A 27764-nucleotide genomic window follows, 5' to 3' on the forward strand; every position below is an offset into this window, starting at 1 on the left:
AACCGCCGTTGCTCACGCTGATAGGACAGCGCGCACGCCCTTCAGGAAAGGCAGCCTCTCATTAGCGGGGAGAGACGCGACGCAGCGGGCGGGACTTCTGGGTCCTCAAGGGAATTCGGCCTAACAGCAATCCGGGCGCGACGTAGTCGCTCGTAATAGGCACGGAAACCTAGCAGTCAGACTGCTCGCTGTCGGATTGGCTGGTGTGCACGCCAGGCTGGAGGCGGGCGGGTGCCCGCTTGTGCATTCTGAGAGGCTGCTCTCTCTGCCAATAACTCGATGCCCAGAGGGGATTGGCTTATGCCACGACGCTGTCAGTATAGCTGGCCAATAGCCGCGGCCGGCTGAGCAGAGCTGGGCATGCGCAGTGGTGGTCGTTCACGGTGGGCAGGGCCGCAGTGGCCGCCTCCGTCCGCCCGGCCGAGCTCGGCCGCTGCGCCAGCGTCGGTTCAGGGCCGCCCCCGGGAGCTGCGTGCCCGCTCGGGCGGCAGCCGGCGAGGGGAGGGCGGCGCGGGCCCTTCCCGCCTTCCCCCAGCCTCAGCGCAGGGCCCGGGGGTTCCCGCTCCCCTCGTGTGCGTGGCGGCTGTGGCAGGCCCTTCCCGCCGGCTTGCAGCTGCCGCGGCCCGTTGGCCGGCAAAGCCTCCGGTTTGTGTTCAGTTTCGCAGGAAACCTGCGTAAAGCCGTGGGTGGGAGGCAGGCCCTGCCGCCGGAAGGCAGCAGCGTGCCACCGGCAGGGACGTTCGGCAGTAAGGGCAGGAAAGCCCGGACCTCCCGCTCCCTTATTTCTGAAATACGGGGACGGGAGTGAAACCCTGGGCCGTGTTTCCGTAGGGCCTCCCCGCAGCAAAATGCGGGAGGGGCGGCTGCTCTGCGGGCTGCCGGCGGGCTGGGCATCGCTTGGCACCCGGGTGCCGTGAGAGCGTGGGGCTTCCCCTGCGGAGGTGGGCCTGTGACCCTGACACCGCCCGTGCTCCGCCCGCCGCTGTGGGAGGCGGCAGCTTGGGGACTGGAGGTGGAACGTTGAGGAGGTGCGTGACTATGTGTTACTGTCGTGTTACAGGGCGCTCCGGCAGCCGGGGTGCTGCCACGGTGGGTTTGGTGGGAGCAAGGCCCGTGGGTGACACTCGGGTGGGATGGTGCTGGAGCAGGGCCCGTGGGTCCCATCCTACGGGTGGCACGGGGGCAGGACGGTGCTAAAGCAGGGCCCGTGGGCCCATACCATGGGTGGCACTGGGGCGGGACAGTGCTGGAGCAGGGCCTGTGGGTCCTGTCCCACGGGTGGCGCTGGGGTGGAACAGTGCTGGAGCAGGGCCCGTGGCTCCTGTCCCGCGGGTGGGACGGTGCTGCGGGTTTCCTGTGGCTTTGGGAACGGCATGTCCTGCCCCAGTGCTGCTGCTAGGGTCACGGTCCGTTCAGGAAACTGAACGGTTTTTCTTTGCTCGGTTCCCCCAGCCAGCCAGGAACCGGGCGGCGTAGAGGTTTCACTCTCATTCTCCCGGACAAGTGAGGCAGTGCCGGGAAAAGGGACATTGCCGGGGAGCGAGCGAGGCGGTGCTGGCCTGATACACACGTGGGGGATCCCCTCCGGTCCCCGCGGATCCCCGGAGCCACCTGCCCTGGCCTTGCAGGGAGCTCCTTGCCTCGGGGGGGCCCGGTGCCCCCCGAGCTTGCAGCTTTCCCGCTCTGCGCTGCCCTCGCCCCGGGGCTGCCCCGGCTGCCTTACCGGGGTTGTCCCCGGCCTGGTCACCGCCGGTGCTCCCCGGGGAGGGTTTCCCCGGCGCTGGGTGAATTCCCCAGGCGGTGGGAGCGAGACTGCCTGGACCCCGCAGCTCCTGTGGTGTGAGCCCACGTGGGCCGGGGACCCCGAGCAAAACGCCCTGCTGCAGTACCCCCGCACCGGGCCGGTTCCCCTGTGAAAAGCCCCGGGCGGTGACCTCACCGCTGCGTGGCAGGGGGCTGCCCTTTCCCCCGCGGCAGTTGCCTTTTTCTTTGATTAAACTGAAGCCCTGCCCGGTCCCTCCGGGCAGACGGTGACCATGGCACAGGTAAGCGACCTAGAATGGCCCAAAGCGCTTTAAAGAATCCGTCTGGGGCCAGGGGCTGCTCACCCGGGCCGGCCCGGGTCGGTAACGGGGAGCCTTGGCGGGAGGGCGGCTGCCCCCGCGGGGTGGGGGTCGGGGTGCCCTAGGCCGGGCACCGCTGTCCCTCGGGGACCCCCGCCGGGAGGTGTGAGGCTGGGTGAAGGGGTTCCGGGGGCGGCAGCGGCCTGCGGCCGGGACGTGGAGGTGGCCGGGGACGGGGGTGACGCGAGGGAAGTGGGGTGGAGGGGTGCCGGAGGGGGGCGATGTGGGCGTGGCCGGAGCGGGCGGTGACGGCGGGAGGGGCGGGGCGTGCTACACGTGTCCGGTGGGCGGGGCCTGGCCGCGCTTCCGGTGCGGGGCGCGGAGGGAGGCGGCCGGTGAGTGCGGCGCTGTCCCGGGCCGGGCGGATGGGGAGCGGCGGGGCGGGCAGCCGCGGGCCCGTCCCGGGCTTCGCTCCGCCTTGAGCCTGGCCCGGCCGGGCCGCTCCTCCCCAGGGGGCGGCGGGCCCCGTTCCCCGCGGAGCACGGCTCCCCCCAGGGTGGCGGTGCTGTAGGGAGGCTCCGCCACCGCCTGCCAGCCCGGCAGTTACTCCCGGTGAGGGCGGGGGCTGTAACCGGGGCCGGCGGCGGCGGAGTCCCCGCTAGCGGGGCTGGCAGAGCCCTGCGGGAGCCTGTGCGGCTGCAGGCCCGGGCAGTGCCCGGTGTCCCTCGTGGTCCCCGGGACGTGCCGGTGCGTGCAGCAGCAGCTTGGCGAGCGGCAGGCAGTCTTGATGCAACTAAAAAAAGGGCATTTAAAGGCTGGGCGAACCCCCCCTGGGCCCACGCAGGGGCCACCCGCGACCTAAAACACGAGGAGGGGGCGCGGGGGGCGAGGATGCAGCCACAGGACACGCAGGTGGGCGAGGAGGCATCTGCACATCATCCCCTCTGGTCCAAACAAACACATTTTATTCTTTTTCTCCTTTCTGACTCCCTTGTGCCTCTCCAGCCCTTCTTTCCCAGCCCCCCCGGGTGAGACCCTGCTGGGCTTTAGGATGGTTTTTTACCTTGTTTTGGGCCAGAAGCTGTGATTTCTGGGGGTGGGCTGCATTTCGATAAGTTTGGGTGTCTCTTTGTTCTGGATTTAGTTCTAAAATTAGCGGTAAAGTTTCCTTCCCTATTTTTAACAAGGTGAAAGCAAGTTCATGGTTTACATCAGCCCATTTACCTGTGTTGCTGGGTTTTGGGTGCTGGTGTAATATGCTGTGAGTAATGCAGTTTGTGTGGAAAAATTACCCCCATCCAGTTATAATCAAACAGGAAAAATATGTTTATTTTCAGGCTCTGGAGATACAGCCAGTTTTTTTCGTTCACATGGCAGCAGCAAACTCTACTCCACCTGGCTCTTTGGATCTAAACCAGCCTGGGTTTGCAAAGGAGATCCTTGGAACTAAACTGGAGGTCAAATACCTCTGCTCCGATTGCAAGAATATATTGAGGAGGCCGTTTCAAGCTCAGTGTGGACATCGCTACTGTTCCTATTGTCTGAAGAAAATTATAAGGTACCTTTTGTGATTTCAGTCCAAAGACAGAATACTTGAAAAGGTGTTTTCAAGTGAAAAAGGAGAGAAAAGTCTCATTTTCAGGGTCTTCTCAGCAAAGGAGCTGTGTTTTATCGTTGAGATTCAGCATCAGGCCTTCTTTAAGGGCATGTGTAATCTCTGACTTGCTTTTATTGTTCTGAGGGTTGCCTCAGTGTTCCCTTTTCCAGAATCTCCCAGATTGCTTTTGCCGTTCAGGTGGCAATCCGGGTGGATCACCCAACTCCTTCAGTCTTCACCACAGCTACTGAAGGAACTTGCTCCTAAAAGTCATCATATGGACGTCATGCCAAAATATGAGAAATCTAGGCACAAGCTGGCTTCCAGAAAAGTTTCCTTGTGTTTTGTCTCACTCTTGCCTTTAACTGAGGGAAGCTAAATAGAGCTGTTAATCAGGAGAAGAAAAGAAAATTAGCATCAGAAATGGGCATTAAAAATACACATGATCAAAGGCTCAGTGTGGTGTTTTAAAATTAAGAAAATGCTTTCATTTCAGTTACTGAAATGTTAGTTACCAGGAATCACTTTATTGTTAAATCATAGATCGGTCTCTTTGTTTGTTTGATTTATTTTTCTGTCTGATAGTGCTGGACCTCAAAAGTGTGCCAGCTGTATTCAGGAAGGAATATACGAAGAAGGAATTTCTATTCTAGAAACAAGCTCGGTAAGTAAACAATGCATTTTAAAAAATAAAGAAGCTCACAGATGTCATTAGTACCACTTGCAGGTTTTGTTTTAAAACAGATTCTGAGAATCCCTTATTCCTAGGAAATATTTTCATCAGTAGTGAGAATTATGATTAATGTGGTGGACTCCCTGGCTTCTAAAATCCAGGTCATGTTGATATAGTGGTGCCCTACTTAAATGCTGTAATAATGATTTGTTTGCAGTTAGCTCACCTCTGAGGATGTGTGTAGCAACTGGCCTGGGAGAAGTCTTAAGAAAGTCTTAAGGAAGAATTAAGAGACCCAACCAAAACTGCAACCTCTCAGTAATTTTTGTGGTTTGCTTGTTTTTTCCATTTTAGGCTTTCCCGGACAACGCGGCTCGTCGGGAGGTGGAAAGTCTGCCTGCTGTCTGTATTAACAGTGGCTGTACTTGGAAGGGGACTATTAAAGAATACGAGGTAAAGATCAAAGCAAGGCTTTCAAGCTGGAGTCCTTTTTCTTCTCTCTCTGGTGGTTTTCCATGTCCACCGATGGTGGTAGGAGCTGCCAATTCCCTGGACTTTAATGTAAGCTGGAGATTTCCTGGCTGAGCTAGGTTTGTGTGTCCTGCTGAGGGCACAGGCTGAACTGAAACAATTTCAGATTTGCTTTTGATTGCAGGCACTAAGCACATCCCTTGCATGGTGGGAACCACCCACTCTGTGTCTCCAGCTCCTTTCTGCTGTAAAAGACAAGCAAACTGTCAAGAAATTGTGCTGTGCCATAAAATTGTTGTGAAGTTCTCTGCATTACGTGAATCTAAAACCTACTTCAGAGCCCTGAGCTTGGGGAAAGTGGCCTGGCCACCATCTTGTTTCCAGCCAACTGCCCCGACAGCTACCAGGGTGGTAGGACTGGGTGTTGATCCCTGGCTGGCTACCCATGGCTCCGAGCTGTCCTGGGCCATGATACTGCTGGATGGGATGGTTTTTCCACCCCTGCTCTTCTCAAAGAGCCCACCAGCTCTTTAATCCAGGCCTTCATTGTGGCTGTGGGTGTTTGGTCCTTAGCGTGTATACAGCTAACGTGCTTCATAAAAGTGTGTTCTATCCGAGGGTGGCAGTGGACCCCGTGCTTTGCTGTGCTTTCCAACAAGTCAACTCTGTTGTGGCAATTTGCAGTGTTAAAATGCACTGACAGTTAGTAGGGAGTTTATGTTCAACGGTGAAGCTTTGGTGCTCCTGAAGGACAATATTGTCATCCTTCTTGAAATGGAAGAGCCACTGTGTGGGGGGCCTGAGATAAGAGGAATAAGTTTTATTTCCCTCTAACACTTGCCCTAGGTAAAGGTTGTAGCCCTGTGGTTCATGGAGATTTGGTAGTGATTGAGATGTGTGTCAGAAAAGGTTTAACCTGGGTCTGTCTAGGCTAACGTTTGGATTATCTTTGCAATGCCACTGCAAGGTGGCAAGAAGGAACAGCTGTGGATCATGCCTGAGTTTTCTGCCTGGCTTGCTGAGCCTGTTAAGAGAGAGGCTTCCCATGCCATCCTGCTCTCTAGAACCTTTCATTTTTTCATGCTAAAAGTTCAGTCCAAAAGGTGAGGGGATGTAGGCTGTCCTGCTGTGAAACCCTCACTTACAGATCTGTAAGTGGCTTGTGGTGTGGATGTATGATCGAGTAAGTGTCAAGCTGAAAGCTTAACACTGATGCAGCACTAAAAGTTTGGGGGTTACATTTCAGGATATGGTGTGTTTTACTGAGGTTCTAGGTTCAAGCTGTGCTGTTGGTGCCTGCAAATTGTTCGACCTATGCTTTGATTTCTGGTGACCAGTGACTAGAAGTCCGATGCCCACTGCAGTGTTCAAATGGTAATTGTCGTGAGTTCATCTCCATTAGACTAAACCAGATTATAGTCAGTGGCTTCCAATGGTATTGATTGTGCTGTAACTGATGGGATCTGAACTTTTTCCCCTGGATTTAAATAAAAAAATCTTAGAGCTCTGGCAGAGCTAAGCACAAATCATCAGATGCTGAAGGTTCTTCCTGTGTGGTCTTACAAGTGTTTGAACACAGGCTTGAGTCCAGCCAGAACTTGCACTAGAAGTTCAAACGGGCAGTGAGCTGTCCTGGGATAAGTCTGCCTTCTTGCAAGGCTGCAGGTGTGTGTGATGCTCCAGGATGTTACACACAACTGTTTAAGAGCATCTGAGTGGATTAAGGCTGTGCCTCTTTTTTTATCTCCACCCAATCTTCAAAAGGTCCTGTTAGGTGTTTTGCTAAAACAGAGTGTGTTTTGTGGCAGAGCGGCTCTGGAGTGCTTGGCCTGCAGGTCTGCGGCGCTGATCCTGACTGTCATGGGTTTTGTTAGTCTTGGGGCAGCGTGTGCAATCACAGGGGAGCAGTGGGGATTTCGAGCAGTGCTAGCTGGCTCATCTCAGGACTGAGCTCACCTCTCATGCCTACCGTGGGGGGCATTCAGTCTAACTGGGGGTAAGGTTATTTTGTGTCCTCTCGGGAAAGCCGATTCTTTCCAGGGAACTGGTGAGAGAAGGCAAGGTCTGGCTTGTGTTCTCTCTCCTCCCAGCTGCCTGCCAAAGAGCTATGGCATTCAACCAGGCTTGGCTGTAGTCATGCAATCGGAGCTTAGGAGATGTTATGTGTGGCTGAGCGATGAAAGGAGGCATCAACCAGCCATGTTAGCCCCGAGTCTGTCTCGGTACCGTGCACGTTATGCCCTGCTGTACAGGTAGACTTCTTAGTTTAGTGCCACAAAGTAGAGCTTGCCTCATTGGTATGGTTGCATCTGTAGCCAGCAATGTGTGTAACGTCCTGCAGCAGCTCAGCGCTCCCTCTATGGAAAGTCCCTTGCTGCGCTATTTCCGACAGGACATGGAAAGTCCCTAAGAGCGAATTCATTGTTTGCTGATTTAAAAATTATGTTGTTCGTACTGAGAGAGATTTACTCAGCTGCTATCTACTTACAAATCAAGAGATACTGTCACTTCTGGTTTGTTAATTTTACCAGGGCATGATCAAGGCAAAAAAATATTCTGCAGCTGAAAAGCTCTAGCTCTTCAACTTAAAAAATTAATAAAACTGATTTCAGTTTTGCTTTCTATTAGAAACTAAATTTCTAAAATTCAGGTCTCAAAGGGAGATACAAAACTGAAAGTGCAGTCTGCGTGGAGCATGTGAAATATTTAAGTGCTTAGCACATGTCTAGGTTTATAAATGCATTTTTCAGACTTTATAAATATTATAAATATTTAGTGGCATTTGGATAAAGGAATTTGTGGTGGGGCCGGAGGGTTTTTCCTTTTAATCAGTAACCTCTTTTCATGTATAGGTTTCCTGTTGAGTCTGCCTGAATGTGTGCGCAGAAAAGCAGGCTGGGGGCAGGAGTCTTTATATTCAGGTGGAAAGTCTGAGGAGGGTTGCAGAAACTAAAACAAATCCCTTAGAATAAAAGGAAAGACCAGGAAAACTTGCCTTGTGGTATCCAGGTAGAGGGAGTCTGGTCTCTCAGCTCTGGAGCGTTTCCTTACTTGCCTTGCAGTACCTCCAGTTCCCTGTGTCTGTCTTCTGTTTTATCAATGTATCTTCAGTTCTCTTATACTTTTTATTTAATGCTTTTCATACTGCCAGCTCCCTTTCTTTGTCTCCCTGCCCAGGACTGGGATGGGATGAGGGGGCTGCAGAGCGGTGCTCACTTGGTCAGCCTTGGCATTCCATTTGTTAACCCAGACAGACATTTGAATTACGCCCTGTTCATCTTGGGAGATACAGAATTATTGGAGACACAAAAAAGTGGATTTGTCTGTTTTGGAAATAGAACTACATTTTAAACTTAATCCTGACAGTGGTATTTAAACTAAGTTTGATGGGGACGTTTCTAGGAAAACAGATGAGCTCAGCTAATGAGGATGGGTGGCTGTCATCTGTGGTGATAACCTGTCCTAATCCAAACTGTAGGGGCTGCATTTTCCTTGTAGTTCATTGTCACTTTTGACGACTTCATTTTAATTGAAGCCTGGAAGGCTGTGGAAGGTGCAAAACTCAGAACTTATGTGTTGCTACTGCAAAGCCTGTGGTGTCAGAGAGTATGTCTGCAGCCCCTTCTGGGCTACATTGCTTCTTGGGACTAGGAGGACAAGCTAACTGGGCAGTCCCTTCTTGCCCAGTGTTCCTGCTGGGAGATGCTGGAGAAGCCCTGCTACACCTCGTGTAGAGAAAACTGTCCCCTCTTCAAAAAAGTTGCTGAGTGCCCTGGGCCAGGGGGTCCTCCTGCTTCGTGTGGCTTCACTGTTTCATGCCCCCCCTTTCCAGCTGTATCCCAGGAGTGCCCGACAGGTTTTGGTGGTGATTTTCAGCTTAGGCTGAAAACTTAATCTTCAGGCTTTTTGTGCATAGCTTAGAACGGAGCTGCTGGTCTTTGAAGCTACTTCGCCTAGTTGCCTCCAAAGTGTACTTTGGAGTGTTTTATAGCAGCGTTGGCTGCATGGGATGCAGTGTTTTAAGCGCTGTGGCAAGCACACTTGGAGATGCCATGGCAGTGCGACCAGCCTTCCTTTTAAAATCCAGTCCAGCGTTTACTGTCTTTTTCTGGAGGTTTTGGCATCGAGTTATGAATTGGTGTTGAAGTGCAATTTGCAGCTCGCTCCAGCCTGATCCAGCAGTTTGTCCCAGGACCAGATTACTTTCTTATGCAACAATCTCTGCCTTGCATGTGCAGGTGACCAAAAGGACCTCACGCTTTGGAAAAAGTGATCTGATGCGCCTTTACTTTCTGGAGCTGAGGTCCACAAACAAAACCCAGCTTCCCTTGCAGTCCCTGAAGTATAGGTTGTGTAGCTGGCTGCCCAGACACGAGGCAGTTGTTTCCCAGACACGAGGCAGTTTCCCGTCCAAGCCCGTGGTGGGAGGTAAGCCACGGGGAGTGCCAGAGAGCATGTGTGGGAGGGGGTTGGAAAGCCCCAACTACAGAGGGTCTGCTTTTTGCTTCTGAAAACAGCTCAGCCTCCCTGTGGTGGCCCACCTAATTAACAGTCTCGGCATCTGCCCCTTGGAAAATGAAAAGCTGTAAGTCGTGAGCTTTGCAACTGAGGAGAGTGCTGTGTGTCCCTTCCAAGCTGTGATGAAACCCCTCTGTGCGAGCACAGCTTTAGGGGTTGTGGGGCAGCACTTCATGGCCAGGGAGATGTTCCTTGGGCTTCAGGTGTCTGGCAGGAGCCAAAGCCATGGTCACATGCAACTTCTGGAGTACTTCCAACTCTTCGAACAACCTAGAGAAAGCGGGTTTGAAATCAAACCACTCTCCACAGGCTCTCGATTTCTCCAGCATGTGAAAGATACTTATCCTAGTTGTAATATATCTCACTTACCCTTTTCTGGGTGCCAGTGGTGTTGTCAGCCTTGGCCATGCCCACCATCTGCAGCTCACAGAGCCTGGCCGACACCAACACCACCCTTTCTAATGTGAAGGTCAAGTGGACCATTAAGAGGCTTCATCCTAAGGCTGTCCTTTTGGATCTGAAGGATTAAGGTGAAGCTTTGCATGCTGGTGAAAGTACTGCTAGAAGGGAGGGAGCTCTCTCCAGGGGCATTGTCTTGGGACCTGGTCAGCATGGGCAGCGCTTTCAGTGTGCTTAGAGCATCTCCCACGGCTAACGACAGTGGTCTACTGTCAGAAATAACTATGGGAGGCAAATTAGATCATTGCTTCGAATGTGCTGGTGCCTGGCATTGTTAGCATGATGGTATGATTGGAGTCCGCTCCCTGGTGGCAGGTTGTTCTTGAGCAGTGACCTCATTAGATGCAAACAGTACATCTTGGGTATTTTTCACGCAACCATGACTGTAACTGTTAATTGTAGCCTGGAAGACCTGTGGAGTTACCTCTGATCACACATTCCCGGTTCCTTTGAACCTCTGTTATGTGTCAACCAGCTGTTTACAGAGACTTTGTATAATCCAGCACCATAATTTTTAATTTCCTTGGCAAGCAGATTTAGTCTTTTTGGTTTTTCAACACAGCTGGCCACATCTGAGATGGGAAGACAGTTGTGTGCGGGCTCCAGCTGGCAGTGGGGCCAGGTCAGGTTCAAACTCAGGCTTATCTAACGTGCTTTGGGGGTCCAACCCTGCTCCATTTTGGACTGGAGTCTCCCTAGGAAAGTAATTTCTCTGGGATGACGGAGGGATTTGGAAAAAGCATCCTGGAGTGTGCTACTACTTTGTGCTCATGTAGTTCAAAATAAACAGGGAGGGAAAGGCAGAGTCTGTTTTAGGAAATGGTAGAAAACCTGCTGCTTGCCTTCAGGTGCTTCTCGTACCCTCAACCTTCTTCAAAACCTGCTCTTGCTTTCACATCTGTCTTCAATGCATGAAATGCTGCTGTGATGTCTCTCTACCAGTAAACCTCAAATCAAATGTTTGTGTAATCAGCCCTAAAAGGGGATGAACAATACCATCAAATGCTGGTAGTAAAAGTTCCCATACTGGCTCTGAAAAGGCATGAGCGAGGCCCCTGGGAATCCTACCATCTCTTCTGCCAATTTTTGTCCTCAACTCAGATGCCGTGACGTTGGACAGCATTGTAAAGGCTGGTGTGCCATGCCATTGCTGCCATGTGCACGTCCAACTAAAGCCACGAGCAGTTACTTAATCTTTGTTTTTGACACGTTCTTTGGGGTTTAATTATTTGTGATGCCAAGTGAACTTGTTTGGATTTCTGTCATCAGCGTGTCCCAGTGAAGGGAGCAGTTTGTGTCTGGCAGCAGCTGATGTGACAATCTCGGAAAGCTTCCGTTCCTGGTTGGCACTGTGAGTTACAGACTGGCCTCCTGCTTTCCAGCCTCGTCTTGCTGGGCTCCATGCAGTAGTGCAAGGACCATGTGCGTGGTCGCCATGTGCCAGAACCATGCGTGTGGTAGCCCAGCCCACCCATGTTGGGAAAGGTTTGAGCAGGCCTGGCTTAAAACCAGCCTCAGGACTCCCCTGACGAGGAGGAGACACAGCACAGAAGGGCATGTTGACTTCAGAGGAGCAGGACATCCCAAAGTGCCTGCGTTGTGGGCACATTCCCATCTTGGAGGCTCCGGAGCCACTGGGGACCTGGCAGAGGTGCATGAAGCAACTCATGCTTCTTGGCACAAGGGATTCAGGCTCCCTCAAAACCTAGGCAGGCATCTCTTTTGGATGGATGTCTGGACACCCATTTTCAGTGTTTTCTCTACAATTCTGTGGGCCTACCCTTGCAGCTGGGCTAAGATGCCAAAGGAGCCACGTGCCCGACATGGCAGTGCTGGGGCTGGAGATTGCCAAAGCCCTTCCACACTCCGGCGTGCCCTGTGCCGCTTCAGCTGGCTTTCCTCTGCTCTCCTGTTAGCTCGCCTTCCTTTTTGTTGCTCCCTTCCTGCTGCCAAGCCCTTCAGCTTTGTCTGTGCTTACGGCTGCTGTTGCCGCACCTGGAGGGGGCTAACTTTCAATGACGACCCTGCAGGAGGCTGTTTGCAGAAGAGCTGTGGTGTGCAGCTCGCACCGAGCCTGCTGTGCTGCGCCTGGTCTCTCTGCCAGCCCTGCCCTTTGCGATCACCTTCCTGCCGGGCTCTGGCAGAGGCATCTCGCAGCAGCTGGTCCGAAGGTTGCTTTTCTCAGCTGCCTGCCTTCGCTGGAGGAGGGGGCGGTGTGTCACGCTGATGGATTGTCCAGCGCAGTTGCAAGACCTTCATAAAAACAGACTTGATGTTGATAGGGCAGGTTATGAGCAGGGCAGCTGGGCAGCAGGTGCGCCTCCTGCTCTGCCTTCGTGAGATGGGGGTAATAATTTTCAGCAGTGGCCTCTTCTCCCATAGTTCAAGTTTAGCAAAGCCTTGAGAGGCGAAACGGTGATCGGATTAAACTGCAGTTTTCCCTTTTGCCTTACGCTGGCACAGCAGAGCAGGTCATCCTGGCATTCCATAGGGAACAATCATTTTGTCTTCCAGGGATCAGCAGCTGTTATTAAAATCTGATTTTTCCCCTCTCTGTTCCCGTGCTGTTCTGCATGGCTGCACTGAAATGTGCTGCCCTCGCTGTTGCAGGAGCTGCTGTGCCGGGAGCTGCGCGTTCCTGCTGGCTGGGGATGATCCCAGGAGTGCCCCAGGAGAAACCTCCACTGAAAATCCTGCAAATCACTCTTCTACTTTTCCCAGTATCAAGATAGGAGAGTTATGGTGTGCACACAGGCAGCTCTGTTAGCCAGCAGACCCCCAGGCAAGAGGGCTTTACATCTCTGTTGCAGCCCGTTGGTGGTAGATGCTGGAGGGCTGGGTGGCCACAGTGGGTAAGCCGTGAGCGTCTGCACCCCAGGCAAGTGCTCGTGCGCTGCCCTGGTCCTTCCGAAGGCGGTGGAGGTGTCTGGGTTTCTAGTCTGTCAGGTGGCTTCCCAGGGAATTGCCTGTTCTGATGGCGGCATGTGATGTACAGGCTGCCACTGGGTTTTCTCGCTGTTTATTTTTAGGGAGTGGAATTGATGTGCGGATCAATCTGCAGTTTTGGTTTTAATTGAGTGGGAAGAGCAAAGTGTTGCTGTGCAGGCTGTTAGCTCTGCCTGGTTTGATTTTCCTGCTCTTGGATGCTGCTGGCTGGTGTGTGCCTCAGTTTGCAGCTGGTGGGGGAGAAGTCAGCGCTGAGGGTAACTGGAGAGTAGCCCTGAAGATAAGAGCCAGACTGTGGTCTTTCAGCTCTGCTTTAATGTTTTTGTTGCTGTCCACTGTCTCTGACCCCCATCTGACTTATGTCCATGACAGGTTCATTCTGGGAGGGTGACTCTGCTCTCCCCGAGCCCCGTTCACAGTGATGGCTTCCCAAATCCGCCTGAAATGTTCGCAGCAAAGGCCTGGATGTCAGAGGTGCTTGTCCCTGCTGCAGAAGCTCACAGATGTGGGTTTGGGAAAGATGTAAACAGGAGGATTGCCCCATTCCTGGGGGAGTGGAGTGTGGCAGATCAGACCTGAATGCCAGCCTCTTCGGCTCCAGGGTGGGGTGGATTTCTTCCAGCAGCGATACTATCCATCTCTGTTTAAACACCCGTGTAGGGGGGGAAGGAACAGGGGATTCCAGAAGAGCCCAGAACTGTTCATACAGAAACATTGTTCATACAGAAACATTTGTCTAGAGGCTTGGATCTGTGCTGGTTAAAGCTAATGCTTCTGGGTGTCTTTAACATTCACATACCGACTAGTTGCACTTCAGCTTAGCTGTGTAGAGCTGGTTTCCCTTCTCGTGCTGCAAGTTGGGCTCGCTTTGCAGGGCTGCCTGTGTCTTGGATGTTGTATTGCAGTGCAGCATGGAGCCAGGATGAAAGATAAGTGCTGGGAGGCGGGGAGTGCGGAGGGGGTGGTAGTTTCATGCCTAGCACGTTGGCACAAGAGAACATAAGTTTTAAATACTCCTTTTTAAAATAAGTTGTCTCTACAGTGAAGTTTCCTTCCTACAGCCAGACTGTCTGTTCTCATGCCAGCATTTTGTGGGTCGTGAGGAAGATGCTATCTGGTGTTTCTAGAACATGAGAGCAGTAGGTGGGTAGAAGAAAGGGTTCAGCCCCTCTGAGCAAGTGGGATGAAGGCAGGCAGTCTGCCTCCTCCACCTGCTCCACAGGCAGAGGTGTGTTTGTGCAGGCAGCACTGCCCAGCTGAGCTGCACAACCTGGCTGGTCCGGTCACCTTTCCAGGGGCAGTGCAGCGAGGGTGTGAGTCTAGTTACTCATTTAAAGTATAAAAAGGAGAGAGTAACTAAGAAGCCAAAGCTGAGCCGCTAATGGGTTTCACTTTCCAGTTTCTGATGTGGTAACAGTGTTTAAGTTTGTGCATGTTCCCCCATCCCCCCAAGACAGTAACTTCTTTTAATAAAGAATAAATGTGACCAAGTTTTCAAAGCATCTGGTTTCAGATGACTGATTTATAAATGCTTCTGTGTTGTTTTTTTTTGTTGTTTGTTTGTTTTTTCCTGTTACTACCATGGCAGGATACTTCAGTGCACTTATCTTTTAATCTGAATTTTGAGCTGCATATTCATGGCATTTGCAGTGCCTTGTTTCAGCTGGTTGTTGTGTAAAGAGAAAGTTTAAGCAGTGTGGAAATGACACGGAAAGCAGAGGCACTGCTAGCATTCTAGCTTTCCCAATTTAGCTGGTATCACTGGCCCTGGTATCTGCTGAGGAGAGAGTATCATATTGCCCTTACAGTTTGTTCAGCTCCTCTGGCCGCCAAACAAGCTGCGTGTGCTCTTGCTGCAGGGGTAGGGGCTTGTGTGCATATATTAAATAGAACAGTTTTGAAATATTTTTCTTTCTGGTTGAAAAATGGGTTTCTGATTCAAATGTGAAGATACTACTGGACAGCTCAGCCCAGCGTGTGATGAGTAGGCTGTGGGTTCATACTTCAGCTGACTGATAACCATTACTGTGGAAAAATTAAACAAATTATCTTGCTGAGGTAGTGGCTGGCTTCACTCAGCCTGCCTGAATGTGTGTTTTCCTGGCAGAGCTGTAAATGGAGCTTCCTGTTGAGTTACCTTGTCCGTCAATAATTTGGTATTTTTAAAGGTATTATAGCAGCTTTTAAATTGAGGCTGAGACTACACAGGCACCCAAAATTCTGGTAGACTGGAGATTGCACCAGTGAGTCAGCATGCAGAGTTACCAGCACGACCAAGATTTGAGCGTAGCTCTTCTGTGCTAAAGTATAAAACTACCCCTGTTGAATTTACTTACATAACCTCATTGGAGCTTTTGTTTAGAGGACCAAATATTCTCCTGTTGATTCTTTTACAGGCTCATGACGAAGTCTGCCCCGAATTTCCACTAACTTGCGAAGGCTGTGGGAGGAAGATCCCAAGGGAGAAGGTATCCATCCAGCTGTCGGTGACCGTGTGCTGTGGTGGTGTTTGGCATCCTGCTGGGCTGACACAGTGTCGTGGTTTAACCCCAGCTGGCAACTCAGCCCCACGCAGCTGCTCACTCATTCCCCCCACACTGGGATGGGGGAGAGAATCAGAAGGGTTAGAGTGAGAAAACTCATGGTTTGAGAAAAAGACAGTTTAATAGGTAAACAAAAGCTGTGCACACAAGCAAAGGAAAACGAGGAATTAATTTACTACTGTCCATGGGCAGTCTGGTGTTCAGCTGTCCCCAGGACAGCAGGGCTCCATCATGCGTAATGGTGACTTGGGGAAAACAAATGCCGTCACTCTGAACATCCCCCCCCCTTCCTCCTCCTTCCCCCAGCTTTATATTCTGTATGGAATATCCCTTTGGCTGGTTCAGATCAGCTGTCCTGGCTGTGTCCCCTCCCAGTTTCTTGTGCCCCTCCAGCCCTCTCGCTGGCAGGGCCTGGGGAACCGAAAAGTCCTTGACTTAGTATAAGCGTTAATTAACAACAACTGAAAACATCAGTATATTACCAGCTCACACCAAATCCAAAACACAGCACTGCACCCACTGCTAACAAGAAAATTAACTCGGCTGGAAGCAGGGAGGAAAACCAAGACCATTAGAAAGTGGAGCGGGGAAGACAAGTGGCATCCATTAGTAGAGCTGTGACCTTTCCATAAGCCTCAAACTACTGGTCGGGTGTGAGTGAACGTGACTCATCAGCACTTGTAGTTTTGTGTTAGTGCTGCCAACGCCACCTCGCTTTGAGCGCTGTGTTTGCCGTGCTTGTGTGCAGGGCCTCCATGGGAAAAGCATGCTCATGGGTTGAAAGGGTACTGGAAGGGGAGCCCTTCTCCAGTTAAATGAATTTATTTCTAATTAATCATGTAATGGAATCTATGTCTATGGGGTCTCTATGCTGCTGGCTCCTGGATCAAGGCTCAAAAGTCTGAAAATCAAAGTTGTGGGAAACATTTTCAAAAAGCGCATTCATCTGAAACCAGCCTGCCTGCTATGGGCACATACTTTTAGTAGGACTGCACAAGGTCCTTGTAGCAGGGCAGGGGGACAGAAGCATCAAAAAGATGAGCAGAGAGTTCTTCTAAACAAGCAGTGTAATGAAGGACTTTGTGCTGGGGTCTTGGGATACAGATCTGCTTGTCTGCAGGCTGAAGCAGAGGCTGGGTTTGTACAATTGCCATAAGTGATCTACCCTTTGTTTAAATACCAACTCCCTCTTTTATATCTCTCAACTTTTTGTTGATTAGCTGCAGCCCTTGTAGCTCTGAGTAACCTGACTCATTAAGCAAGCCAGATGGATCTAGAAGCTTTTAAAAAAAGTGGTTTAAGAACAGTTTTCATCGACATCTGTTGTAGCAGATGTAGGTGTTCAATGTGGGATATGGTCGTTGTTCAGAACAGACCACTGATATCTGATGATGAGAGGTATATCAAACCCAAGCTGATAACGTGCCAGGGCTTGTTAGCATTAATCATGCACTGTGTGGGAACCCAAACGAAGGCGGCTGGGGGTTTAGTGGCACTTCTCTATAGAAATATCCACTGTAGTGGCCTCAGTTCCTCACGGCAGCCGCCAGACGAGAGGTGGTGGAGGTGTGGCGTCCTTCAGCTCCCAGTGAGGGGCGGCTGGGCCCAGCAGAGCATCTTCCCTTGCACAGGTGGGCCTGCAGTAGTTGCTGTAAAGGCTCAGGCAGGACCACCGGGAAGCTTTTTGTTCCCAAATTTATAATGCTTAGCTGGAAGTAAAAATACCAAGCTGTGGCACGTCCCGACCAGGGGAAGCAGCATCCCTGGAATTAAGTGGCTGGCTGTTTCACAGGGTTGTTCCTTTGCCTCCCCTTCCGCTGCCCTCAGTGTAGCTTCTTGTGCAGCATCCATGATGTGTACCTGTGCTGGCTGCTTTTTCTTTCTTACATACGCAGGTGAGAAGTGAGACCTCGTAGCCATCGAAAGAAAGAGAAATAAAACTTCCTTCCAGGTGTCAGTGCTATATTTATATTGCACCTACCTAATGGTAGGCAGGGTCCAGGTTTAACCGTGCCCTTTGGCAGCTGGGGATCAGCGGTGCCTTGGGTGTTCTTGAGATAGTCTTCAGTTTCATAGACATCAGTGAGATGGAAAGGGAGCTACCCAGGGACGTGTAAGATCTAACGTTGCCTGCCTTCCTTTCCAGTTTCGGGACCATGTGAAGTCTTGTGGGAGATCAAAAGTGCCTTGCAGATTTGAGGTTGTCGGATGTGCTGAGGTGGTAAGGGCTCGTCTGTTGATGTTTCTCGTGGGACTTGTGCTCAGTTCCAGTGTTGGAGTTAACCTGCAAACTGCTGTCACCCAAACTGTTATAGATGTTTGTGTTGGGATATTTGACCAAAGTGGTGCTTCAAACCCTTTGCAAATGGAGCTTTAACATCATCTGCTGTCCAGAGTTTGGGTATCCAGAGAATGAACTTAATGTGGAAGGAAACCTTCTCCGTCTTGAGGAACATGCTGAGTGCTTTGAGGAGCTGGTGGTTATGCTGCCTTCAGCTGTAAGCACAGAACCGGGGCCAGGCCAGATTTCTCCATGTGACTTAAGTTTTCCCAGCTCCTACTGGTGATGTTCGTGTAAATTTCCTCCTTGGGAGGATTGTGAGAGGTTTTGTCCTTTGGTGCTATTAAATACGTCTGACGGAGCCTTTCTGGGAAGTAACGGAGGAAGACAGAGTACAACGCTGTGTGCAGCTGGGGAAGTGTTAAGCATCTTTCATTGTATGTGATTTGCAGCATTTCTAAAACAAAACAAAAACCACCGCCACCACCCCCAAAATGTGTTGTGTTTTGTTTTGTTTTTTTTAACTATCTTTCTTTTGGTTTTTCCCCTTTATAATTTAAAGCCAACATTGTGACCTCAAGAGGAGAAATTTGTTCTGTGGATGGTGACAGCGTAGATTGAGCTTGCTGAATGGGGGATGTATTTCTCTTCCTGCAGGTGGAAAATGCAAAGCTACTAGAACACGAAAGCAAGTGTTTGGCTGAGCATCTCTACATGCTACTGAGTTTTGTGCTGAGCCTCAAGGCTGGATCTGGAGACCTAAAGCCCCTTCCTGCTCTTTCCTCATCACAAAACAGCTCCCCACTACTGGCAGCAAACTCTCTGTGCTCAGAGTCGGAGCTCTCCAGGTCCCTGGAGCTCTTGGGAAGATGTGAGGCCCTTGAGAGGAAAACAGTGACCTTTGAGAACATTGTCTGTGTGCTCAATCGGGAGGTGGAAAGAGTGTCTCTAACAGCCGAAGCCTACAGTCGGCAACATCGCCTAGACCAGGAGAAAATTGAAACACTGAGTAACAAGGTGCGTAGCCACTGACTTGGGCTTTCTAGCGCTCTGAGCAGACTTTTTTTTTTTTTTTTTTTTTTCAGTTTCCTTTCCATGTTATTAGCTTCACCACCTAGCCCTGAAACTCCACAAATCTGAAGGCAGCACTAAAATATTGTTTGTGCCTGTGCCCAACCCTCAAAGCTTCCTGGAAAAGATGGGAATTAAACTGACATGCATTAAGCGTTCGGATCTCTGCTAGTAATCATTACGCAGACACAGAGATGTTGTTCCCTGGTCAAGTTTTCCAACAAGAGACACAGCACCCAGCATTGCACTGGACCCCTCTGAATCTGTGGGGCTGCTCACCTTCCAGACCTTTCAAAAGGAGCATAAGCACTGATGCTGTGCTGCAGCGTTGTGCCAGGCAGGGTCCGGAGGTGTGAAGAAGCTGCCCCCACCAGTATGCTCCAGCGTGGTCTCCGCAGAGTGCTGCCAGTGTGTCGTGGCAGCTGGGAGCTGTGCCGTTTGCAGCGGGTACCTGTGTGCCAAAACTGGCGTGACCCCATGTTAGCTGGCAGCGATTAAGGCTCTGGTTGGTGGGGTGTAGGTTCTGTTTCTCACTTAGTTTTGTCACAATGCTGAGATTGTTTGGGGTTTTTTTTGTCCCCCCATCCTCACTTCTTGTGCTGCTAGTGTAATGGAGCTGCTCACTGGGAGGATTTTTCCATTCACTGTGGGAAAGTTTCCAGCTCAAGCACTGAGTTGTATTGATGTATCTTCTCCAGAATGACAAGGTTCAAAGGGAAGCTTCAATGAATTGGCTTACGATGCTAAATTTCTCCCTGCCATGATCCCCTGTCAATTCTGAAGAAGTCTCTCACTAAAGGGTCGTCCGGGAGGGGATGCTGGTGTCTGCTGGCTTTCTTGGGTCTCACACCAGTACGTGTTTCTAACCAGGCTGCACCGTGTATCCCACTGAGCAGGTCCGGCAGCTGGAAAGGAGCATTGGGCTCAAAGATCTGGCCATGGCTGAGATGGAGGAAAAGATCCGCAACATGGAAGCTTCCACCTACGATGGTGTTTTCATCTGGAAGATAACAGAATTTGCCAGGAAGCGTCAGGAGGCGATAACAGGCCGCTCTCCTGCGATCTTCTCTCCAGGTTATTGCCTGCAAAATTGCAAAAGCCTTTTACATCTCAGTTGGGTGTGGGATTTGTAGCGGTGTCCTTAGGGGAGATGCTGGCCATTCAGATGTACCTCTGTTCTGCCCCCCTTTCTCTGCGGAGCCTGAACCACTTTGGGGTTTTTTTAGCATTGGGCTAAATGAAACTGATGGTGAAAGGGGTGGGTTTATGATTGCAGAAGACCTTTTTTTAATTTCTCATGATGGAGGATGCAGCCCTCTTAGCTTTGGAATACCCCTGCATAACCCTTCAGTTATATACTCAAGAGACCATAAAACCAGCAATGAAGGGGTTAAGGAAGGGAGTAAACGTATATTAGAGCCCCAGAAATACATTTTAGTGCCTAAAGCATGACAGTGCAAGAGACGTCGCCTAAATAAAGCCCGAAACCATGGCTAGGGAAGTGCTTGAATATCTGTTAGAGGAAGGGGCTCTCCTCGCAGAACTGCCCCAGCCCAGCACTGTTCCTCCTGTTCTTAAAAAAGAAAAACTTGGATAGTGAGCAGTAGGTTGTGATCTGGCTTGTTTGCTTACAAATGCGCTTCCCAGGCTTGCAGCTGTAAGGTGAAAACATCTCTTCACGCAATTTCATTGCTCGGTGGGGAGCTTGCCTTGCAACCAAATGGTTGAGGAGGGGAGTCTGTGTTTGCCTGAGCAGGAATCGCTTAGATCTAAGTGTGCTGCAAAGCTTTTTCAAGATGCCCAGAGCTGGATGCAAACATCAAGCATGTACCTTGCACCTGCTTCCTGGTGCTGAGAAAAAGCAGACTGTGGCTGGGCCATGAGATGAAAACAATTGAATTTTTAAAACTACTTTAAATTCCATTTTCTGGATGAAGGCCATTCAGAGTCCTTTTCTCTTGAATATACATAACTGAAAGAAAAAAGGTTCCCCTTCTTGAGAGAAACTAAACTGCTACTGAAACTGCACGTGCAATTAGCATTTCCTTTTAAAAGTCAGCAGGAGCCGTGGAAAACCCCTGCTCTTTATCCGCTTCGGAAAGGGCAGCACTTCCTTCCCTTTCCCAAAGCCAATGAGTCTGCTTCAAATCTACTTTGGTTGAATTAGAGGGCCTTGATTCTTGCATCCTGTCCATCTGCACTGTGCTGGAGGGCTGCTTGGCCTGAACATCTCCAGAGGCTGTGGTTTGGGGGCAGATGCTGGACGGATGCAGCCGTGGGCATCCCGGCTGGCTGTGCCCAGCTCAGGGGTTCCTCGGGTCCCTCCATGAGCTGATGCCACCTGAGGGTCCTCACAGAGGGGCGAGATGTGTGTATCAGAGTCAGCCCAAGGGAGGGAAAGGGATGGAACCTCTCCAAATGCAAGAGGCGTCGTCTGTGCAGATATTTGTTGGCTGTTCTCTGAATGCAGTTCCTCCCAGAACTGCAGCTTGTGGTTGCTGGTGCCTCCTCCTCCTCCTCCTCCATGCTCTGTGCTGGCTGGTCTCCATCCCACACCTGGCAGCAAAGGCAGGGCTCAGGGCTTTTATAAACTGTTTCATCAAAGGAAAAACTCCTTTGTGGGCCACCAGACTGTTCTGTGTTGCTGGTTGGTCTCTGTAATCTGCTAATGAAAATCTCGTATGTGGCTGGATGGATTGGAATATGAGGGTTGCTTCTGCCTAACACCAGGACTGCTTCTGGAAAAGGCAGGACTTTTTTTTTTTGTTGTTTTTTTTCTTCCCTTCCTTCCTTTTTTTCTTTATCTTTCAAGTACAAAGTGCAAGGTCTTGTTTTCTACGGTCGTCGACTGTGTCGTTTAGACAGAGATCCTTATTCCTGGTGCTGCTTTAGCTGAGAAAGTTGGGCTGAGAAACAAATATTTCTCGTGGAGCTGCATGGTTTTTATCTTGGAAAGTGAAGCAAATAGACTGGTGCTGTTCAGTCTGGGAAGGAGACAGCTGAGAGGAGAGGTCTAGGTTGTGAATGGGATGAAAAAGGGAAATGAGTATAATTGTTTTGCATTTAAATATAAAGGCAAGGAAATACCAAATGAAATCACTCTTAAATGAGAAGGAAGTAGAGTTACCACTTGCTTGCGTTGTGAGGACACAAGGATTGCGACAGGATATTGCAAAGGGCAAGATCATAAGAGTTCAAAAAGGCAAATCCGCACAGGGAAGGTTTGTTGGGGCATGAACTGGGACAGTCCGAAGCGAAGCTCCTGCTGGGAAGCCATCTGCTGCTGGGGGGGCAGCTTGCTGGGCTCTTGCTTTGCTTTTGATCTGCTTTGCCTTTGCTTGGGCCAGTGGGAAGCAGGATGCCCGGTTCACTGCTTTGAGCTGGTGGTGCGGTGTGTAAGGTGTTTAGCACTGGCTGCCTGGTTCCTTTTCCTGGGTACTCCTACCACTCTGGGGCCATCCTTCCTCCAGTTCCCTGCCTGGTTTTACATTCACAGGGTTACAGGAGTGCTGAGAATCCTCAGGTGGGCAGGGAGGATATGCTGCTTAGACTAGCAAAGCGTGGCATCTGCCCGGAAAGCCTTTGGGTGAAGCAGGTGGAGGGGAAGGACTAGAGGAAATGAGTTGGGGAGAGCCAGGAGAGAAGCAGTGACCAAGCCCTGATGTCCTCAGCCTGTGGAAGTGCACAGTATCTCTGCTATTGCTGGGTGGCCTGTTCCTAAAAGTGCACTGAGTTCTGCAGTAAAATGCTGTCTCTGATATCCTGCCCTGTGCCCTGAGGCTGCTGAGCCTCACCAGACCTGAGGCACGTAGGGCTGTGCCGCTGTGAGAGGGTGGTTTGCAGCAGGTCCCTTTCCACGATGTATTTCTGTGGCCCCGCGTGGGTCTGGTGTCACAACATGGGCATTCCCGGAATTGCTGGAGGAGAAAGCCTGAGATCCCGGAGCCTGTGCCCACACCGTGGAGTGGCTGGGTTCCTAACAGGAGGCTGAAGCTCACTTGCTTAAACCTCTGCCCCCATCAGAGGCAGCCACTTTACAAAGGGGGTGCAGCGAGTACTAAGGGTGGTCTACCCCCAGTCAGGGTTTTTCTGGGGTGGTTTTGTTCTTGCTCGTCAGCATCATTGCCATGAACTGCCGCTCCTTTAGCAGTCCTGTGCGGTCTGCAGGAGGACGCAGTGGGAATCGCAGAGCTCCGGCTTTGGGCTCCGCCTGCGGTGGCGGCTGGGGAGAGCCCGAGGGGCTGGAGGTGCCCTGCCCCGTGCCACAGCGCTCTGCGGCTCGGCTAGACCAGGGGCTTGTGACTGCCTGACCTTGGGCTGTCTCCAGGCCAGTCCAAGATGGCATCTGACTGTACCTGGTAGCTTTCCAGACCACCTCCACGGTGCAGGTATTTTAAGACCCAGACCTGGCTTCTTCCAGAATCCAAACTTTCTAAGAGTCTTCAGAGTTCAAAGGAACCTGCTGGTGCCAGGCTTTGCTGGGTTTGATACTCACTGTGTCTGTTTTACAACTCTGTGACAGCTTTCTACACAAGCAAGTACGGCTACAAGATGTGTCTGCGCGTTTACCTGAACGGGGATGGCACCGGGCGTGGGACCCATCTGTCCTTGTTCTTTGTGGTGATGAAAGGGCCCAACGATGCGCTTCTGCGGTGGCCCTTCAACCAGAAGGTAGGTTTGGGACAAAGCCCGCTCTGCCCAGCAACCTGCCTCTCTAGTTTTGCACCCACTTGAGCTTCTAGACACCGTTGGTCTGGGCTACTTAGCAAGCAGAAGGAAGGACTTGGATATGTCGTCAGCGCTGGGGATTCCCCAGTCGTGTTGAAAGCACCGAGTGTGCTGCAGGGCAGGGGCGTGAAATGGCAGAGGGTGCAAGCGGGGAGCAGCAGCGTGTTGGGAAGGCGAGCAAAGCCTCTGCATGAATGGTGAGGGAAGGGGGTTGTGGCCTCGGTACCTGGGGTGCAGCTGATGCTCGCTCGGCATCAGAAGCTCAGATTGCCGTTCCTAGACATTGCAGGTTTGCAGGATGCTTCGAGGCTGAGCGGGCGAAGCACTGATGCAGAGGGGCTGCCTTCTTGTGCAGGAGGACCTTGCTACTCTGTGCCGTAGTGAAATACCTGCATGGGGTATTGGCGTTGGAGCAAATGCCACACCGGCCACTTGCAGGTTTTCAGTGTCAGCCTGACAGCCCTGCGCTGCCACACAGAAGTTTCCAGTGACAGGGCAGGATGTGGGAAGGTTTCTGCAGAATGTCACCAAGGTGATGTTGTCTGCTGACCCTGCTTACAGGCATTTCTCAGATTTGTAGGCGTGTGGCATGGCTACGGCTGCATTGGCACTTGCGTGTTTCGTGGGCTTCAGATGAGCAGGGCACCAGGCTGGGTTTCCATGTGCTTCTTATTCAGCCGCTCTCCTGTATTTTCACACTTCCCCACAGGTAACCCTGATGCTCCTGGATCAGAACAACCGGGAGCACATTATCGATGCCTTCCGACCTGACGTGACATCCTCCTCCTTCCAGCGACCCATCACGGAAATGAACATTGCCAGCGGCTGCCCGCTGTTCTGCCCCGTCTCTGTGATGGAAGCCAAGAACTCCTACGTGCGTGATGACGCCATCTTTATTAAAGCCATCGTTGATCTCACGGGCCTCTAACCCTCCTCACCTCCAGGAGCAGTGAACGCAGAGCCAGCCCCGAGTGGGGCACCCCCCTCTTGTGCTGCACTTCAGGCAGGTCTCGGAGCGAGGAGGGGGCAGAAAGGGGAAAGGGAAAAGCCCTTCCCAAAAAGGGACCTTCACTCCGAGTGGAAACGAGGTGTCTGACGGGAACCCTCTTCCCTGGTGTCAGAGAGACCTTCCCTGAGCAGAGGTTTGGGTGGATGATCCCAGTCTGCAGGGTACAAGAAGATCTCCTGCAGGAACTTGGGTGTCTGAACTGCTGCTGTCTGGGCTCCCAGTGGAAACCAGTGCAGCTCTTGCTCTACTTGGCTTAGTGCACATCCACAGTGCTTTGTAGTAAAACAAGGGTTTGGCCTGCTGGAGCACCACCTTGTGTGGATGTTTGGCTCAGTCATCTAGGATTTTCTTCAGAGATCTCCATATTCCTGGAAGTTTTGTGTGCTGCTGGCTGGTCTGTGCCTTGGTGGACAGGAAGGGTGTGTGGCGGACTTGGTGCAAGCCAGGCGAGAATGGTGCTAACTGGTTTGCTGCTGTTTTGATTCTGTCAGTGTCTTCAGTGAGGGGCGCTGAGCTGAGCTGCGTGGCAGGTGGGGGAGCAGTACCTCAAGTCTGGCTCTCGCTGTGTGTTTGATGGGTGCTGGGAGTGCAGGATGGGGCAGGCAGTGCCTGTAAGGGAGTGTGGGACAGCACCGGGGATGCCCGTAGCGAAAGAGAAGCAAATCTCCCCTGGAGACTGCCCGTCCTGTCCCAGGAGAGGAGGGTGACACGGGGCTCCGTGCAGCACAGCAGCCTCCCACACCCTGCGAACCCCAGGTGGATTTTTAGCCAGGCCCTCCCATGCTTGCAGCTGAGCAGCTGTGGGCAGGGTGGTGGCAGCTGGAAGCTGACTTTACTCACACACAGGTGCTCTGAGCTGGCTTTTGTCCCTGTCACAGGGCAGCTGGCACACCAACCTTCCTGGGGTCCTGTACAGCTGCAGCTCCACTGCTGCCATCCCTCCCCACAGGCACTCACGGCTGCGGCACTGATGGATGTGGCACATCTTGTCTGCCCAGGTAGTGGGCAGCTGCTGGCCAGCTCCTGCTGTCACCTACCCGCAGCAGCTTTCTGCTGTCCGCCCCTCAGCTCTGGGGCATGCTCTCTGCTCCTCACTGAGCCTGCAGCCACCGGGGTAGGACCTGAAGTGGGTGGAGAAGTCCCCAAGTGAAGCTTGCCGTCTCCTTTCTGTCCCGGGGTTCCTGGCACCTTTCCCTTCAGACAGCAAGTGTTTGGCACCCAGGAGAAGGTCGTTGTGGAAGAGAAGCCATGGCCACGTCCCTGAGCTGGGGCTGGCTGGTCCCTCTGGGGCTGTTTTGTTGGGGCTGTGAGTAGCTCCGGCTGGGCAGTTAGCCAGGCTGGGCTCTGCAGGCTGTGCTGCCTTCTCTGCCTGTGCTTCCCACCCCTGTGTCAGCATCTGAACGTGCCCCAGGCCGCTGTGTTGGTCACCAGAGCCAGCTGCTGACCTCGCCTTCAATGATAGTGCAGGACCCCTCCCATGCTCCTCCTCTGGGCAGGAGGGCTGGCCACCACTTGCTCGTGGGCACAGGAGACGTGAGGCTGTGGTAGGGGAAAGCCCAAAGCCTGATGGATGCAGAGCCCGTCCTCGTGGTCCGCTTCCACCTCTGCTCTGGCATGGCTGCACGGTGGGGCTGTCGGGGAGATGGCCTGGGCCACCCTGCCAGGTCTGGCTGTCCCCTGCTCCTGGGGTGGTTTGGAGCATCCCTGGTGCCTTGCCTGGCATCCTTCTCCATCCTGGTGCGCGGCTGAGCGGGACCCTGACCCAGGCTACACCTGCACCCCAGGGCTGTGTGTGGGCTGGGGGCGCTCCCTGTGGATGGGTCCCCGTTGGAAGTCTCCCTGTGGATCTTGCCATACCGGTTGTGTGGGAAGGGCAGGGCAGGCTGTGGCATGGGTCAGCGCAGCAGCACAGTGGGCTGTGAAACCTCCTGGCACGGCTGCTGTGACTGAAAAGGTGAGGGCTGTGGTACAGGCAGGGCTGGGCAGCTGCCTGCACCCTGCCCTGCTGCCACTGTCCCCTCAGCTCTTCCCAGAGGTGGGAGAGGGGTGCCAGGACCCTTCCTTTGTGCAAACCCCCTTCCAGCCTGGCCCGAGGGATGGATCAAGCCCCGTCTTGCCCCTCTCACCCCACTCTCACCCTGTTGCCTTAGGAAGGAAAAAGCCCAGCAAAGCCTGAGAGCTGTGCTCCCACCCACAGCAGCTCAGCATGGAAAGGCCTAGAAGGGGGAGGAAAATCAGCTCTGCTCATTTGGGGGCTGGGATTAATGTATTATTTGGGGGGGGGCAGGGAAGCTTGGTCTGAGCTGTGTGAATGTCTTTGCTCTTGGGGTGCTGGACACCAGTGCCTGCAGCAGGTGACTGGCCATGTAGTGCCGGGGATACCTGTGGGGATGTTGGCTCAGCTTGACGGGGGTGGGGGGGGAAGGGTCTGGCCTGCTGTCAGGGGGTGGGTGCTGGTCCTCCTGCCCCCGCAGGTGCCTGCAAGCTCAGTGGGAGGGTCTGTGCTGTGAGCAGAGAGCAGGCTGACCACTTCCAGCTTGTGGATGGACACAGGGGCGTTGGAGAGGGGTACAGCACGGCAGGTTGAGCCCCCCCTGACAGAAGCTTACTTACCGCAGCGTTGCCCTTCCCTCACCATGTGGGTGAAGAGATGCAGGGCTGGTGCTGACAACAATCCTTTTTTCATTTGTTTAGCAGCTCTGGAGCTTGCAGTGGTAACTGTAGTATTTGTCCCTTGCTGCAGGCAGGGGTATGGTACCTTCCTGGGCACAGCTCTGCCAGCCTGGCTGGCACAGGGACAGACACGGCACAAGCCACTGCTGGATTGCTGTGTTTTTTCCTTTCTTTCCACAGCTATCAGAGAACACCCATCTCAGCCTGGCACTGTGAAGTAAGTTTTCCTTGAGGATGTAGTACAGTCAAAACCACTAATAAAAACCTGTTTGAAGAGCATTGTTGTATAATCCTTGGGACACCAGGGCTGCAGCACTGCACGGGGCAGAAGAGGAGCAGTTGCAGGATCACCTTGGGGCAGGGGGTTATTTCTGTACTGGGAGCTTTCCGCAGCTGCTGCCCTCCACCTGCCCACCCCACACCCCCCCACAGTAATGCTGCACGGTCTGACCAGCACTGTGGAAAAACTAGAAATCAAGGAGAGACAGAGAAGCCAGGATGGCCCAGCTCTGGACCATCCTGAAGCCCACAGTGCTCAGCCTTGGCAGCAAAGAGCTTTCCCACAGCCGCTATGAACTGCTGCTCCCCTTCTTCACGGTTGTCCCATCCTCCTCCACAAGGACAAAGGAAATTCAGGCAATTCTTCTGCCTCTTTTCTCTCTCCTCCTGTTGTTTCACAGTGTTCCGCCTGCACTCCATGGCCCAGGGCAGGTAACTACACGTTGGTCAGCT

At 52.4% G+C, this 27764-nt stretch overlaps 1 protein-coding gene across 3 annotated transcripts; it reads left to right on the forward strand.

Moving 5' to 3' along the window:
* The first annotated feature begins 406 nt into the window (after nt 1–406).
* Nucleotides 407–27311, forward strand: TRAF2 (TNF receptor associated factor 2). Of its 3 annotated transcripts, none has more exons than XM_037401432.1 (10): nt 407–1028; nt 3401–3621; nt 4246–4324; nt 4688–4786; nt 15124–15195; nt 17417–17491; nt 18209–18568; nt 19519–19696; nt 23145–23293; nt 24060–27311. In XM_037401432.1, exons 2-10 carry the CDS (start codon nt 3434–3436, stop codon nt 24276–24278), a joined length of 1419 nt encoding a protein of 472 aa, XP_037257329.1. In that variant the 5' UTR covers nt 407–1028; nt 3401–3433; the 3' UTR covers nt 24279–27311. The 3 variants fall into 3 exon arrangements, with proteins under 3 accessions (XP_037257329.1, XP_037257331.1, XP_037257330.1); XM_037401434.1 differs by having other exon boundaries at nt 407–1025; XM_037401433.1 differs by lacking the exon at nt 407–1028 and adding an exon at nt 2423–2458.
* The last annotated feature ends 453 nt before the right edge of the window (nt 27312–27764 follow it).

The sequence above is a fragment of the Falco rusticolus genome, chromosome 9, assembly GCF_015220075.1.
Source record: "Falco rusticolus isolate bFalRus1 chromosome 9, bFalRus1.pri, whole genome shotgun sequence".
NCBI lineage: Eukaryota > Metazoa > Chordata > Aves > Falconiformes > Falconidae > Falco > Falco rusticolus.